At 43.7% G+C, this 14,273-nt stretch overlaps 1 protein-coding gene across 2 annotated transcripts; it reads left to right on the top strand.

Annotated features, from left to right (window-relative positions):
* The first annotated feature begins 833 nt into the window (after window positions 1-833).
* LOC311017198 (protein-L-isoaspartate O-methyltransferase domain-containing protein 2-like) lies at window positions 834-13,460 on the top strand. Of its 2 annotated transcripts, XM_084015410.1 has the most exons (7): window positions 834-956; window positions 2,354-2,514; window positions 2,667-2,817; window positions 7,750-7,852; window positions 7,937-8,108; window positions 10,044-10,167; window positions 10,249-13,459. In XM_084015410.1, exons 2-7 carry the CDS (start codon window positions 2,359-2,361, stop codon window positions 10,815-10,817), a joined length of 1,275 nt encoding a protein of 424 aa, XP_083871536.1. In that variant the 5' UTR covers window positions 834-956; window positions 2,354-2,358; the 3' UTR covers window positions 10,818-13,459. The 2 variants fall into 2 exon arrangements, with proteins under 2 accessions (XP_083871536.1, XP_083871537.1); XM_084015411.1 differs by lacking the exon at window positions 834-956 and having other exon boundaries at window positions 2,355-2,514; window positions 10,249-13,460.
* The last annotated feature ends 813 nt before the right edge of the window (window positions 13,461-14,273 follow it).

Consider the following 14,273-nt stretch of genomic DNA (forward strand, 5'->3'; position numbering starts at 1 on the left):
TTACACAGATATTACCCATGCAATGACTTTATTCATAAATTTAGACCTGATGTTTCCCCTGTATGTTCCTTCTGTAAAGAGGAGGTTGAGTCCTTGTCTCATTTATTTTATGCTTGTACTCATTCATGTAACTTTTGGACCCAAATCTCTTTATTAATCTGGGAAACTCATAAGGTCTTGGTCCCTGTAACAGAATATATGGTCTTGTTTTTGAATGTACAGTCTGACAACAAGGAAGTTAATAACGTGATAAAATTGCTGTCTTTTGGGCAAATATCATATTCACATGACCAGATTTCTTTAGTTTGCATAAACTTGTTTTATGGTGAACTCCAGACATTCTATGACTCTGTATGTAAAGTATTTAAAAACAAAAAAGCTTTAAAGACTTCTATTGCCAGATGATTTCAGTTGTTTTCTTGTTGTCATGAAATCAAACTGTATGTTTATGCACTTTGTTAAACTCCTCCCTGTACTTTTATTTATTTTGCAATGTCGTAATATTATTGATAATACAATTTGTTAAAAAAAAAGAAAAAGAATCCCCCTACGCGAGCGCGTTATAATGACGCAGTTTAGTGAAAGTCCGGTCGGATTCTCTGAGCAGCCGTCTTTTCCTAAATCCTTTTGAGATCTCCTATCGCCTTTCCTTAACCCCGTGACGTTTTCCCCCGAGGTCAAGGAATAGGATTTAGTTAGGACCGATTTTTTTTACTATTCGACTGCACCCATTCTGAACTGTTTCGTCTCCTCAGCTCTGCACAATGGAGGCCGCCCTCCTCTCACAACTCACTTACGTAGTGCGTGCGTTACGTAGGGTTATGACGTCGGAACGTCAGCTGGCCGAATGTTTACATCCAGCAGTGGTGTGTTTCTGACTGGATCCCCACAACAACAGAAGGCTGAAGACGAGGAAAGGCGCTGAAACAGGGAATATCAGTCAGCATTTCCACAAGGTACAGCAGCAGCGCTGCGTAGTAGTTCCGCGGTGAAAGACGCGGCTTGCTAACTAACGTTACAGCAGCAGCGGTTAGCATTCCTGTCTCCATCTTTCTCTGTTCCTCCAGCAGAGACGACAATGCGCTCATTCTGCTCACTGTCGATCTTGCTGCTGGATGACAGTTATGTCATAGATGTTATATTCGCTTTTGTGCATACTAGACGGGGTTTGGACCAGTAGGGCTTTGAAATTGAGTTTTAATTCGATTTCGGATCACAACAGCAGCCCCAACAACGTGCAGGCTGCAGTGAGTTTCAGGTCGTGTCGTGACTTCTGGGCTCCTGATGGACGATTTCAATGGAAGAACGGACGTGGTGGCTTATTTATTGAATCAGCAAACGGACTGCGACGCTTCAGCGTCAGTGTTTCTGCGGGAAGTGTGTAGCCTAGTAAACAACTTACAACCTACTAAACAAGTTAGTAATGGATTGCAGGCCCTCTTGTGGTCATGTGTGGTAACACCCTAAAGAAGCAGCTAGTCATATATTCAGAGCGACATTTCTTTCAGAAAACGGGTTTTCTTTTTGATGCTGTTTGTTCCTTTGATTGATTCTGGACTTGAAAACATCCTCTTCGTCTCAACTCACTTCAGTGGCATCAAAGGCAGAAGGTTCAACACGTCCTGTGTTTGCTCTTTTATAGCCTCATGACCATGTCCAACCACCCTGTGATCTCTTGTCCTTTGGTATTGCCCTTGGTGTTGTTTTTAACACAGCAATCACACCTACAGCTCTGTACGACAGCCAAAGGCTTTGTTTTTCATGCTTGGGATTAGTTCTTCGTGTGCAAAGTCTCAAAGTGCTAAAAAGTGGGGGAAAACATTATAACCCCTTAGAAATCACCTATTTAACAATATATGCACATTTCTAAACAAAAAACATGTATTCATAATTGTGTATCAAAATACAATCAGAAATAAATTCTGATGTGTGCACGTAAGACAGCAGCAACCTCTGGTTCTGGAAAGTGAAGCCAGCGCTGAAGGTCCTTTTTTTAGTTGTTCTTGTAATATATGAAGATTCAGCTGTCCACTTTGCTCAGTGGCAGCAAGGCTGCCTAGCTAACAACCTAGACATCCGTCTCCAGAGCTGTGTCTGTTGTCTTTCTGATGGTGGGTTGTCACCATAATAACTAACAATTCCCATTTTCTTTTGTACTAGTCACATGACCACTGAAAGCAGTTCAACTTCTGTTCTGCTCCTGTTCTTTTTGTATGGGAGGACATCTGTTTCTGTGGATTTTCCCGCATTAATCCAGATGACGAGTTTGGTAGGGTAGACTGCTGCAATGCTAATATAGGATCACATAATGCTTTTCATATTGTCATTTGAGATACTTTCCTTTTGCTTTCAGTCAACATGGGTGGAGCTGTAAGTGCCGGTGAGGATAATGATGACTTGATTGACAACCTGAAGGAGGCTTACTACATCCGCTCAGACCTGGTGGAGCGTGCTTTTCGAGCTATCGACCGGGCTGACTATTACCTGGATGAATACAGAGATAATGCTTACAAGGTGAGTGAAATCAAAGCCTGTGACATCATGCAAACAGTGTCAAAAGGAATTCACGTTATTAGTCACTGGATATTTGTGATGTTCTTCAGGACACAGTTGTAGTGTTTGAGAGATATAAGAAAAGCTGGTTTAGATACAATTGTTGTTGTTAGGACTTGGCATGGCGGCATGGAAAGATCCACCTGTCTGCTCCGTGTATCTACTCTGAAGTGATGGAGGCTTTGGATCTCCAGCCCGGTCTCTCCTTCCTCAACCTGGGCAGTGGGACTGGTTACCTCAGCACCATGGTCGGCCTTATATTGGGTATGTTGTTATGGGCCGCAGTTCTGCATGTAGTGTCTTCATTATTGTGCTGGTAAACATGTGGCAGCATGAAGGTCACAGGCCCAGACACACGTGAGCTGAAGGATATTGATTCATGTCTTGTTAACTTTTCTGGTAATATGTTATATTTTTTTTCTTTAAGAGAAGACTTTCATACACATACTCTAGGAATGTGACAAAGTGAATGAATTTTGGGATAAAATGACCTCAGTAATATCAGAAATGATTGGACATCAAATCCCTTTGACACAAGTTTCATTCTGTTTCTTGATGATGACTCTAAATTAAACTGGTTTTAAAAACAGAGGGAAATCTGTCTTGCTGGCTGTAAGGACCCAGCTCTATAGGGAAAGGAGAAGCACCATAAAATCAGTCGGAATTGTTCAAAAGTTGTTTTGTTTGCACAGAGATTAGGGCAATGGAGCCAGGAGGTGAACTACAAAGAAAGAAATAATGGCATATGGATGCTGTTTAAAACAAATAAATCAATATGAACAAAAGAGGGCTGTTAGTAAGAGCTTTAATCTATCTGACGGAAACCAAATACAAATAAAAACTTCAGTCACTGAGCAACGAAGAGTAAGAACCGGTAACAGAAACAGCACCCTTACTGAGTGTCAGTTTGAATGTACAACGAAACCTGGACGAAACACACCATTACACAGTTACTGAGATAGAAGTCCAATCACAACATCCACGTGCACAGACTCAAACTTTGAGGTGCCTGGATGGATAAGTTCTGTCCAAGTGGCATCCTCCACTTCTGAAAAGCGAAACCAAACCTGAAGGTCCTTAAAAGTGCATTCTCTCTGCTGGCCACCAGGGGGTGACTCCTGTCTGATTATATAGAAGTCTGTGAGAAAATGAGCCTACCTCTCTCTTGATTTATTATCTCAGTAAACATGAGTTTATGGTCTCAATCTCTAGTTTCAAGTCTTCTTCAATCCAAGCATGATGTTCATTTAGCCTTTAGGGTGGCTGTGGCTCAGAGGTAAGCGAGTCATCCTCCAATCAGAAGATTGGCTCCTCCAGTCTGCTGCATGGCAAGATACTGAACCCCCAACTGCCCCCAATGCTGCACCATCAGTGTGTGAATTGTGTATAAATTAGTTAGATCCTGATGTGCAGGCGGCTCCTCTGCCATCAGTGTATGTATTAATGTGTGTGTGAAAGGGTAAAAGTCACTGAATGGGCGGGGCTTCCTTGTAATTGACAGGTCACTACTACAATGTCGCTACCAATGCAGTTAGCTACTAAGATGATTTTAAAGCACCAGACCAGCATTACTCCTCGTCATCGTCCATCAACAACTTCGGCCAACTATCTTACATAAACCTCCACCATGTTCACCAAAATTGTGTGATTTTTGAGATTGTCTGTTTGTTTACGTTTTGTCCATATTATATAAATGTTCGTCTAGGTTCGTTACAACTCCTCGTCATTGAAATCCTCCTTCTAGCTCAAATTCGGTTCTTGTAAGGAACTATTTTTCAAGGCGTATTAACGTTCGGCCCAACTGCTCTCTTGGTTCTGTTGTGATTGACAGCCAAATTATTGAAATTGTATGGTGTTTTTTGTTTGTTTTCATGTTTTTGATTAACTATACTGGTATGGTCTTTTAACACTTAGCTGTAAAGTTGACTTTGAATTATGAAGCTTCACACCAGGATCCAGATGGATCCAAATCCAGTAACATTGCTGGACTGGGTGCCGCTCTGCTGCTTGTGTTCATCAGAAGCACCTGTCACTCCTCCACAGTCCAAATATGGTGACTTCCTTCATTGGTTGCAAAAATTCCAAGATGGCTTGAAAACCGTAGTCCACAAACTAATGGGTGATATCATGATGACTAGTCGTAGTCCTTCAGGAACCAAACAGGAAGTGGGATCTGTCTCAGGAGTCCAAACACAGACAGACACATCCTACTTAGCACACAAAGTGTAAGTGCCTGTTGGAACACTGGCAAGTCCTCAAGTATATGTGTATCATATACAACTTGTATATAAATAACTTTTTTAACCCTTTGAGTCCTATAATTGTAACAGTCCGCCTGGTCCTTTGTGTCTTTTTTTTTGCAGTATATAACCTGTTTTGCATCTTCTCAAACAGTTTTGTTTGCCTTGAGCTTTCAGTGTCCATATTACAGGTTATTCTTTTTTTAGCTGCAGTGGTATTCCCTGAAACAATTCCTGTCCAGCTGAAAACAGAGCCCAACATGCACTCCTCACACATCTAGGGTGTGCTTCTATTGCAGAGAGTTCACTGTTTCCTCCCTCAGGCCTGCCTTCTGTCTTTTTCTCAGTGTCCTCTCTTGCATTGGTGGGGACAGGAAAGTGGACTTGAGTGGGGGGCTTAGGTGGCTCATTGGCTTCTGCTGCTGCTCCTTGTGCACAATAAAGCTGCTAGCAATGTCCAAAAACTCCCAGGCCTCTTGGTGATGCGGTGACCGGCCAGGAGGAGCATCACCAGCAGCATCAGCACCTCCTCGGCCTCGGATCCGACTCTGTCCCCGCCCTGTACCACTGCTGGTACTGATGGATGGTACTTCATCAGAAGATATAAAGATATATCTCTAAAGATATAAAGATATATCGTGAGATTGGATAAGATTTAGACAAAAGACCGTCCTTGTGTTTCGGCATGCAGACATTTTGGAAATAATCAACCGAGAAATAACTTCATAATTTGATACCTGAATTGAAAGCATTACAGCAGTGTGAGACAAAGCCAACAAGAACAAAACTACACGAGATGTTGAAAAGGATTATTGTAATAACGTTAGGAATAAATATCCACTGTCAACAAACACTATTGCTTACTGTAGATGAAGACGGTCCTTCCTCCTGTTCATCTTCACCCACAAATCTGCAGGTGACTTTCTTCTCCCTGGTTGATCTCCTCCTAAACATGTCTTTGTCCATATTTACAGCTAATAATACGATCAATAAACTATACAAAATACAGAAAAACACAGAGGATTCGGATCCAAACAACCGATGAACAGGACGTAAACACGGTGTAAACATGGCAAGAAAACGGTGAAAACATGGCAGAAAACACTTATTGATCACTCAAAACAATACTAACACTATCATGTATTATATACAACACTTATTTACACATAAACCTCCGCGAAAAGTCCAATAAATGTCCACCAATACAGCGTTTCACTTTGCCGTCTTCGCTCTCCTTCGCTCCAGCTGCGCGCACTTCTGCCCTCCCCCCCTCGGAAAGCCCCGTCATTACCGTAACATCATGTATATCAATGGAAAGCGCTGACACTGCTGTCAGGAGCCGTTGAAATTAGAGCGATCGTGTGAATGGTTGAGGAGTTACGGTAATTAGAATTCCCTATGTCCATTTCTGTCGCCGGCGCCAGGATCGTACTTAAAGGGCCCTAGTTTCGTAGACTAGGTATAGTCAGCGCACAGCGCACGTGCGCCACGCCGACGGGGTGTGTCCGCCTGGACTTTGCAAGTTTTGTGCACCGCGCAGGCACGCGCAGGCACGCGCAGGCACGCCTCCCGTCACTCCCACCCGCGCAAGTGGGAGACGAGGAGGAGACAAGGCGTGGACTGGGATTAGGCGCATCCAATCATGCATGCGCATGCATTTGCCTCGCAAAACCAGGCATTCTGGGGAAAAAACGTCAGAAATGCTGGTGATAACTTCCCTTTGCGACATGTCACATGGCTTTAAAAACTTGCGGTATCTCCAGGGTACCTCCCTCCGCATGCTTTTCTGTGCAGATGGTCTCAAATAAGTGCGGACATAAGACACTCCCCTCAACGTTGCCCTAGTTGGTTAGAATTACCACGTGGTATTTCCCACGTGAGAAAATTCCTCAGCCTCCGTCAACAAGGGGAGTTCAAATGCCTCGGCTCGAATTTGTCAGCGACGAAGAAAGCCAGCGCCACTGGGCCAGCCATATTCTTTGTGCAAAGTCTGTGAAGTTTCCCCTGGCTCGACAGTTTTTGTTATGTATATGATTATTAATAAAGTAAAAAAAATAAATAAAAAAAAGTCAGTGAAGTGCACCTGTGTCCGACTTGACGTGGTGGGAACTTGACGTGTTAATGACGAATTCTGGCGGATCCTCTCAAGTCTCGTGCATGCATAGGTGCAAATGCATGCGATCCGAAACGCAGCCATTAACACAGCCGATTCAGATCTTCACCAATCAAATGAGCTCCTCTCCTCACCTTTAATGCGTTAGGCGAGGTTCATTGCAAGTTCCGTCACTTGACAACCCGATGACAGAAGTAGCGCCGCCGCTCGCACTACGCGCATCACGCACTGTGCGTGCGTATCATAATAATAACAATGCCGATATTATAAAAAACAGGAGAGAGAGAGGGAGATGTTTTGGTCCGAGAGGCTGAGTTTCCATTACGCATGCCATCCGCCTTTGATCTGACGTCAAATGTGACGGGACAATCTATATAGATATAAATTCACGTGTTGATTCAATTAGTTGCATTAAATAGTGTTTGTTGTGATTATTTATTGCATTTAAATGTGCCTGGAACTGTGGAAACCTGCCTGTGAGGTCCTGGCGACGTTGCATTACGCCTGCTCCGCCACCCTCCGCCGCCCTGCGCTGCGCCACGAAACTAGGGCTTAAAGGGTTTAAACAGGTCAGCTTACACAAAAATATCATGTGTTCAGATGGTTGGGTTAAAAAATTGCTCCTCCACAGTCCAAATATGGTAATTTCCGTTCACTGGTTGGTTGGTTGCCGTCACGATGAGTACGTCCACTTCTTACGTACAGTCTATGGTCCAAAAGTGATTTTCAGTCATCGCACAGCATATTCAAGTTAGTTATTGAACCGAATGGCATTAAGGACACATCGTTGTGGCCAATTAAATGTAGGGAATTTCAAACTGAACTGTGTGCTAACTATTCCAGGACCATTTGGAGTGAATCACGGAATAGAGATGCATGCAGATGTGATCGAGTATGCCTACCAGAAGCTCGACTCATTCATCAAAACCAGCGACAGTTTTGACAAGTAGGTGTCCAAATATGCTTGTGACGGTTTATTGTTTTTGTCTCTTGTGTACGTTGTGTTCCCAACTCTCCTTTGTCTCTTCAGATTTGAATTCTGTGAGCCTTCCTTTGTCGTTGGTAACTGCCTGGAGATTCCTCCAGAGAGCCGTCAGTATGACAGGGTATACTGTGGGGCCGGGGTGCAGAAGGAGCATGAGAATTACATGAAGAACCTGCTCAAGTTGGGGGGCATCCTGGTGATGCCTCTCGAGGAAAAGGTTGGTGTTTTTGGAGAGAAACTGGCACTGAAGAAAGTTAAAATCTACATATTAGGCAACACTTTAGGTCGAGGCTATCAACTACACTGCACTGAGAAACTTTAGGGAGGACTTAAATCACACATCAGGTCTTGATGAACTAATTAATCAAGTTCAAAATCTTTAACTGATGTACATTATGATATTTGTTGGTAAGAAAATGACGACAACGTTCAATGGAAACCAGAATCATCAACCCATCAATGGGTTGGGCTGGATTTAGAATCACACAGAGGATCAAAGTGAAAAGTATCTCAGTCACAAATCTCAGACTGACCCAACTAGTAGTTTCATCACAGCAGCTCATCATGTGACTTAGTAGTGTGTTTGACCCTCGCCTGCCTGAACTCCCAACAAGGTGTCTGAGGATGGTGTCCTGGGAGATCTCCCAGACCTGGACAGTCTATGGTAGTACTTGGTGGTGGCGGATATACCGATTCAGCAGGAACTCAGGGCCCACTGAACCAGGAGGAACTCAGGGCCCACGGCACCAAGAGGAACCCAGGATCCACTGCACCAGCGTACGGTCTGACAATCACTCTGAGGATTTCATCAGCAGTCAGGGTACTGTTGGCTATGACATGGAGGTCTGTGTGACCCTCCAAGGATATGCCTCCCCAGACCATCACTGACCCACCACCAAACCGTTCTGCTGGATAATGTTCCAGGCAGCAGAATGTTATTCATGGCCTCTCCAGAATCTTTCAGTCTGTCACATGTGCTCAGTGTGAACCTGCTGTCATCTGTGAAGACAACCTGCCATTTCTGTTCTCTGGTCAATGCCAATGGAGCTGCATGGTGCTGGGCTGTGAGACCAGGTAGCGCTACAGTCCGTTGGGCCCTCATTCCACCCTCATGGAGTCTGTTTGTGAAGGTTTACTCAGAAACATGAACACCAGTAGCCTGCTGGAGGTCATGTCTTCCGCCACATAGGAGCAGATACTGGTCTTGGTGCTACGTTGATGTCCTTCTTTGGTCCTGTCCAGCTCTCCTGGTGTAAAGGCCGGTCTCCTGGTCCTCCTCCAGCCTCTTGAGACAGTGCTGGCAGGCACAGGAAACCTCCTTGTGACCTCACGTATGGATGTGGATCCTGGAGGAGCTGGACTAGCTGTGAACTTGATTGGGCTGCAGGTACCGCCTCATGGTCCAAATAGTGATTAGGACCCAGAACTAGAGAAGAACCAGTCAGGAAGTTAGGGCTTGTCCTGCTTCTGCCTCCATTGCTCCTGTTGTCTTTTACATTTGTACTAAAGCAGTTGAAACATATTCACCATCATTGAGCTTCCTGAATGGAGAAATTGCGGACATTTAACTGACTTGTTACACTGGGATAATGAAGTGTTCCCTTATTTTTTTTGAGCAGTGTATATGGTTCAGGGGGCCACATTTTCTGAAAGCTAAGGGACCTGGTTCCAGACATGTTCCCTGACCCACTTGACTCCTTTCTGGCCTCATGAATTAACACATTTTTGTCTTTTTGCTAATTTGCGTTTATTAGGAACAATTTCTGACATGCACTCCAGAAATTACACATTTTTCTTCAAAACATAAGATATTAAAGATATATGCTCCTTCCTGGATGCCTGATTATGTTTTAAAATAGGGGGCAACATATGAGGGATACTGAAAATGTGTGTGTGGGTGTGTGTATATATATATATATACAGCCCAATTCTCCTCATGCTAAGGATGGGTTAATTGCAGAATATGATGCATAATATGCATGTATATGAAACCTTTTTAAAAAGTTAATACGTTTATTTAAAAAGGGAAAAAAAGAAAATACAAAGTATCTTGTTGAAGTTACTGAATTAAAGTAGTTGAGAAAACCGGACTACACACACAAAAAGTACAATGAAAACAGAATGTGATTTCATCTGCTTGTATGTTCTGCAGTTGACCAAGATCACCCATACGGGGCCGAACAGCTGGGAGACCAAAAAGATTATTTCTGTGTCCTTCGCTCCTCTAATGCTGCCTAAACACAGCACAAATCGCAGACCCAAGACTGTTCCACTACGTAAGTCTTATTTTGACTTTTATTAAAAAAAATCAACTAATTATGACTATTTACCACCTACTTTTGCTCTCAATTTGGCAGCCAAGTATGAGGTACGGACGTTACAGGAGCTGGCTCGTATCTGCATCCGCCACACCCTCAGAGTGACCACAGACGGAGGAGATAGCCAATCACGTGGCCGGGGTTCCTCGTTCAGTGTTGGCAGAGGTCTGGCGGTGGCCGGGCTTCATAAGTACGGCCCTCGTTTCAAACGGAGACGCGTCCACAGGCGGCACTGCAATGCTGTCGTCCTGGCCACGCGTCAGGTGGTGTCCAGCAGCGGCATCGGCCCTGCTCCTTTGGACAGCAACGACAACCAGGGAGGGAGAGCGGAGGGCATGGAGGAGGGAGGAGAGAGGGAGGGGAGGCGGCAGATGAGAGGGAGCCGGAGGGCGGTGAGAGGAGCAGGCGGGGTGATGGAAGAGGAAGAGACGTTGGAGGAAGAAGACGAGGAGGAGCAGCAGCAGGAGGAGGAGGAGGAGGAGGAGGAGAAGGAGACCGGGGAGTTGCTCCGACCCCAGCCGGCTGTGAACATCCTCAGAGAGAGGATACTGGGCCTGCCGCTGCCCGAGTCTCTGAAGATGTACCTGCTGTACTACAGAGAGAAATGAGCCACTGATGGTCCTGAGTTAGAGCTGAAAGCAACAACCCAGCAGAGGCACAAGTCAACCCCCCCTCCCCCACCACCACCACCTGTAAATGGCAGGACAACATGCCTGCACCGCACCAACCGTCAGCTTTACCGCAATATGCGTGTCTCACCTTCTCCATCACCCATTCACTTTGTACTCCCCTTTTTTCCCCTGTCGCCACCGTTAAATACTTGATTCTTCTCCTGACACTGCCCCTCTATATGTGAAGGTACGTTTACACCAAAAGCGAAGCAAGTTTGACCACTGGACCACTTGTGTTTATTCACGTCACCCAGTCAAGATGCGCCACACACCAACCAGGTTTCCTCCATCGTGAATGAAATATTCATTATTGGTGCTTTGTGCATGTAGTGAAGTCGCAGATCCACCAGGAACCCAGACTCCATCCTGTCTGGGTTCATGACATCATCCAGAGGTGTTCGGTGAATTTCACCAAGCTGGACGTGGGCTTGTTCACCACAGCTGGATGAACCCAGAATAAAGTGTTTAGCTGTGATTTAATATCAATAACCAGGTGAAAAGGATGCTGAAATAACTCCATAATGATGGTGATCAGTAAAACGTGTTAAGTCATGCTTTGTTAGGTCTGTCTGCAAGACCACAAGCTAACTTCTTTTAAAATGATGGTTTTCTGAATGGATTCTGGTTGATGGGTGCTAGGCTATGCTAACATTGTATCTGCTCCATCAACACTCCTAATAAGGTCTAGATATAAATACGGAAGAGACCTTGTTGTTTGGACCACAGACAGTCTCTGGTTTCTCCACATAGTCTGGTCTGGTTTCTGGACTAATGTGAGCTACTATCGTAGACCTCTGGGGGACCACAGACAGTCTCTGGTCGCGCTGCCCCGAAGCCATCTGGTGCAAACTTGCATGTGTGTCTGTGCACTGACTTCATATGCAATTGCCCCGTGCGAAAAATTTCCTTCGCTTTTGGTGTAAACGTACCTTAACATGCCAATCAAGCCTTACCTAACAACAGCTTAACAGTGGCGGTGGTGAGAGTGAGAACTGTCTTTGTTTAGTCTGCAGACTGGACATCACAAGATGTCTAGCAAAAAGCAGAGAGAGAAGCTCACCCATATGGCGGAAAGCTGCGGCCTGCCCAGCTCTTTTCTATCCGTTAATCACAGTCCAAGTTAGAGATTATACACTGATTGCATGAGTCATTGCAAAGCTAATTTGTTTGCAGAAAGCGGTGTGCGTCATCATCTAATGAAGGATGGTGTTGTTTTTTTAGAAAGGAAGATATGAACTTTGTGATGGAAGAAAATAATATAAAATAATTCAGTGATGTGCGAGTTACATTTTCAATGGCATTTTAGCTCTAGCCAGTGACCAAGATGGTGTGGCGGTTATGATTATTACCAAATCAAAGGGGAGCTTTGTCTTGAGCCCTCAGGCCATTCAATTATTTAAAGGATCTACTTTTCCAAGGCTAACGGTTGCTCGTCATTTCAAGCATTACTTTTTAGGAGACTAGTTTATTTAGGGTGAGTTTCCCCTTTTCTATGCATTTATTTCGTTGTGTGAGTTTATCTTTTTCTCTTGATGTCATCATATGGAGATGACGTTTGTATCCAAAGGGTAGTCTTAGTGTTTTTCTCTACATGCCGTTACATTCTCTCAACCAAAAGAGAAATTACTATAAAAGATCACATACTTACTAATATTCAAATTGACATAAATAAACCAGCATGATAAAACACATTAACTTGATGCTTGACAGTTTGCAGGTTTTCTTTCACCATTCATCTGTTTGTTTTGTTCTTTAGACGTGTAATATTTTGATTTTTGAACTTTATGAAACTTGAAGCAGTGTGTACAGTACATATGGAATTGTGTGTTATGTGAAAAATAACATGGAGATACTTTGATAAGTAGAAGAAGTATCTTTTATCACATTTTTTGTTGTAGTTAGTTTGATGGAGCATTATTCCTTTGTATGTTTTTGCATTTGTATACAGTTCTGCTCCCCACTGTGCCAAACTTACGTTGCATGGACTAAATTCCCAAGAGAAAACAGCAGATCATCAGCAAGTGACTCATGTGAAGAAAAACACTTTTTTGATGTTTATTTTTCCTTTTCAAAAACTGCTCCACTACCACTGAAGTGAGACTGCTTGTTCATGTTTTGGTTATCATGTAAAGTTTTAGATTTCTCTCACTGGAAAGTTTGTATCTGATGCATGTCTGCAGGCAAAACAGAATTAGTCATTATATGAATTATGGATGCCATTACAATGAATATATGCAGCTTATATTGCTAATATATCCAAAACTAAATTGGAGGAAAAGCAGGCCAAGTGACTCACATCCTTCTGATTCATGCTGACTTCAATGTCATGCTTCACGTAATTTCTACTGCTGCTGGATCTGCCTTTCAATACGATAAGTACACTATTCCTTTATTTGACATGAGTACATTCATGTTTGGCTGTTGTACATTTGTGATTCTCTGCTGAATGTATATGATCATGATGGGGGGGGGGGGGGGGGGGGGGGGGGGGGGCTCTTTGCACTTAATATTATGTTTTGATGAGAATTAATTCATTGTTTTTGACTGCTGTTAATAAAGTTCATGATACAAAAGAGTCCAACTGGAAACTTGACACTTTCAACAATCTGCATGGATTTGTCTCTATTAAAGTGAAGTAAGTTAAATTTGTGTTTTGAAAGTGACAGTTGTGCCTGCTGACCATGTGATGTCAGAGTCAGTAGACTTCTAACCCCAGGTCTGTGGGCATCAGCCACACTCATGTGCCTTAAACTTCAATTTTCTTTACTGGCCATCAGGGGGTGACTCCTCTGGTTGCAAATAGAAGGCTGATTGCATGGAAGACTATGAGAAATTGACTTTACTTCTCAGTTGATTCATAATCTCAGTTAAACATTGTAAACATGAGATTAGGGGGTTAAGGTTAAGGGCAATAAAAAGTGTTGCCCTGTGCACATTCCATCCTGCAGTCCATCCAGTCCGGTCTGTTTTTCGTTCAGGCCTCTGGGAAAAGTGGTGTCCAAGCTCCAACCGTCCTGCAAAAAATACTGCATAAGGGTTTCTTCCTCCCAAGTGGTGCAGGTTTTCTTGCAGATTCCTGTTTTTGCAGATTGCTGCAATGATTATGTGGCCTTGCAAGATGTCAGTGCTACTTAGGTTGTTGTGGAAGTTATGTTTGATCCTTCTGACCAGCCTCGCCGCAGAAGGTGAATATGTCACGATGAAAGGCAGTATTGTTTCAACTGTGTGTGGTTTGGTGTGTAGAAATGTATGAAAAGATCTTCTCATACCCCCTGGCATGTAGAGCTGTGCCTAACATTTTGGTGGCTTGTTCAAAGTCTCCCTTCTGAGAACAAATTCTGTGGAATCTCAGAAATTGTGATTTGACTAGCCCAGCATACGTATGCTTGGGGT

Source organism: Eutrigla gurnardus (genome assembly GCF_963514095.1).
Source record: "Eutrigla gurnardus genome assembly, chromosome: 8".
NCBI lineage: Eukaryota > Metazoa > Chordata > Actinopteri > Perciformes > Triglidae > Eutrigla > Eutrigla gurnardus.

Excerpts from the sequence above, each read along its gene's own strand:
- LOC311017198 (XM_084015410.1), top strand. The coding sequence starts at position 2,359 with ATGGGTGGAGCTGTAAGTGCCGGTGAGGATAATGATGACTTGATTGAC. Across the intron at positions 7,853-7,936 it reads ACCAGCGACAGTTTTGACAA|ATTTGAATTCTGTGAGCCTT; the intron begins GTAGGTGTCCAA and ends TTGTCTCTTCAG. Across the intron at positions 10,168-10,248 it reads ACCCAAGACTGTTCCACTAC|CCAAGTATGAGGTACGGACG; the intron begins GTAAGTCTTATT and ends TCAATTTGGCAG.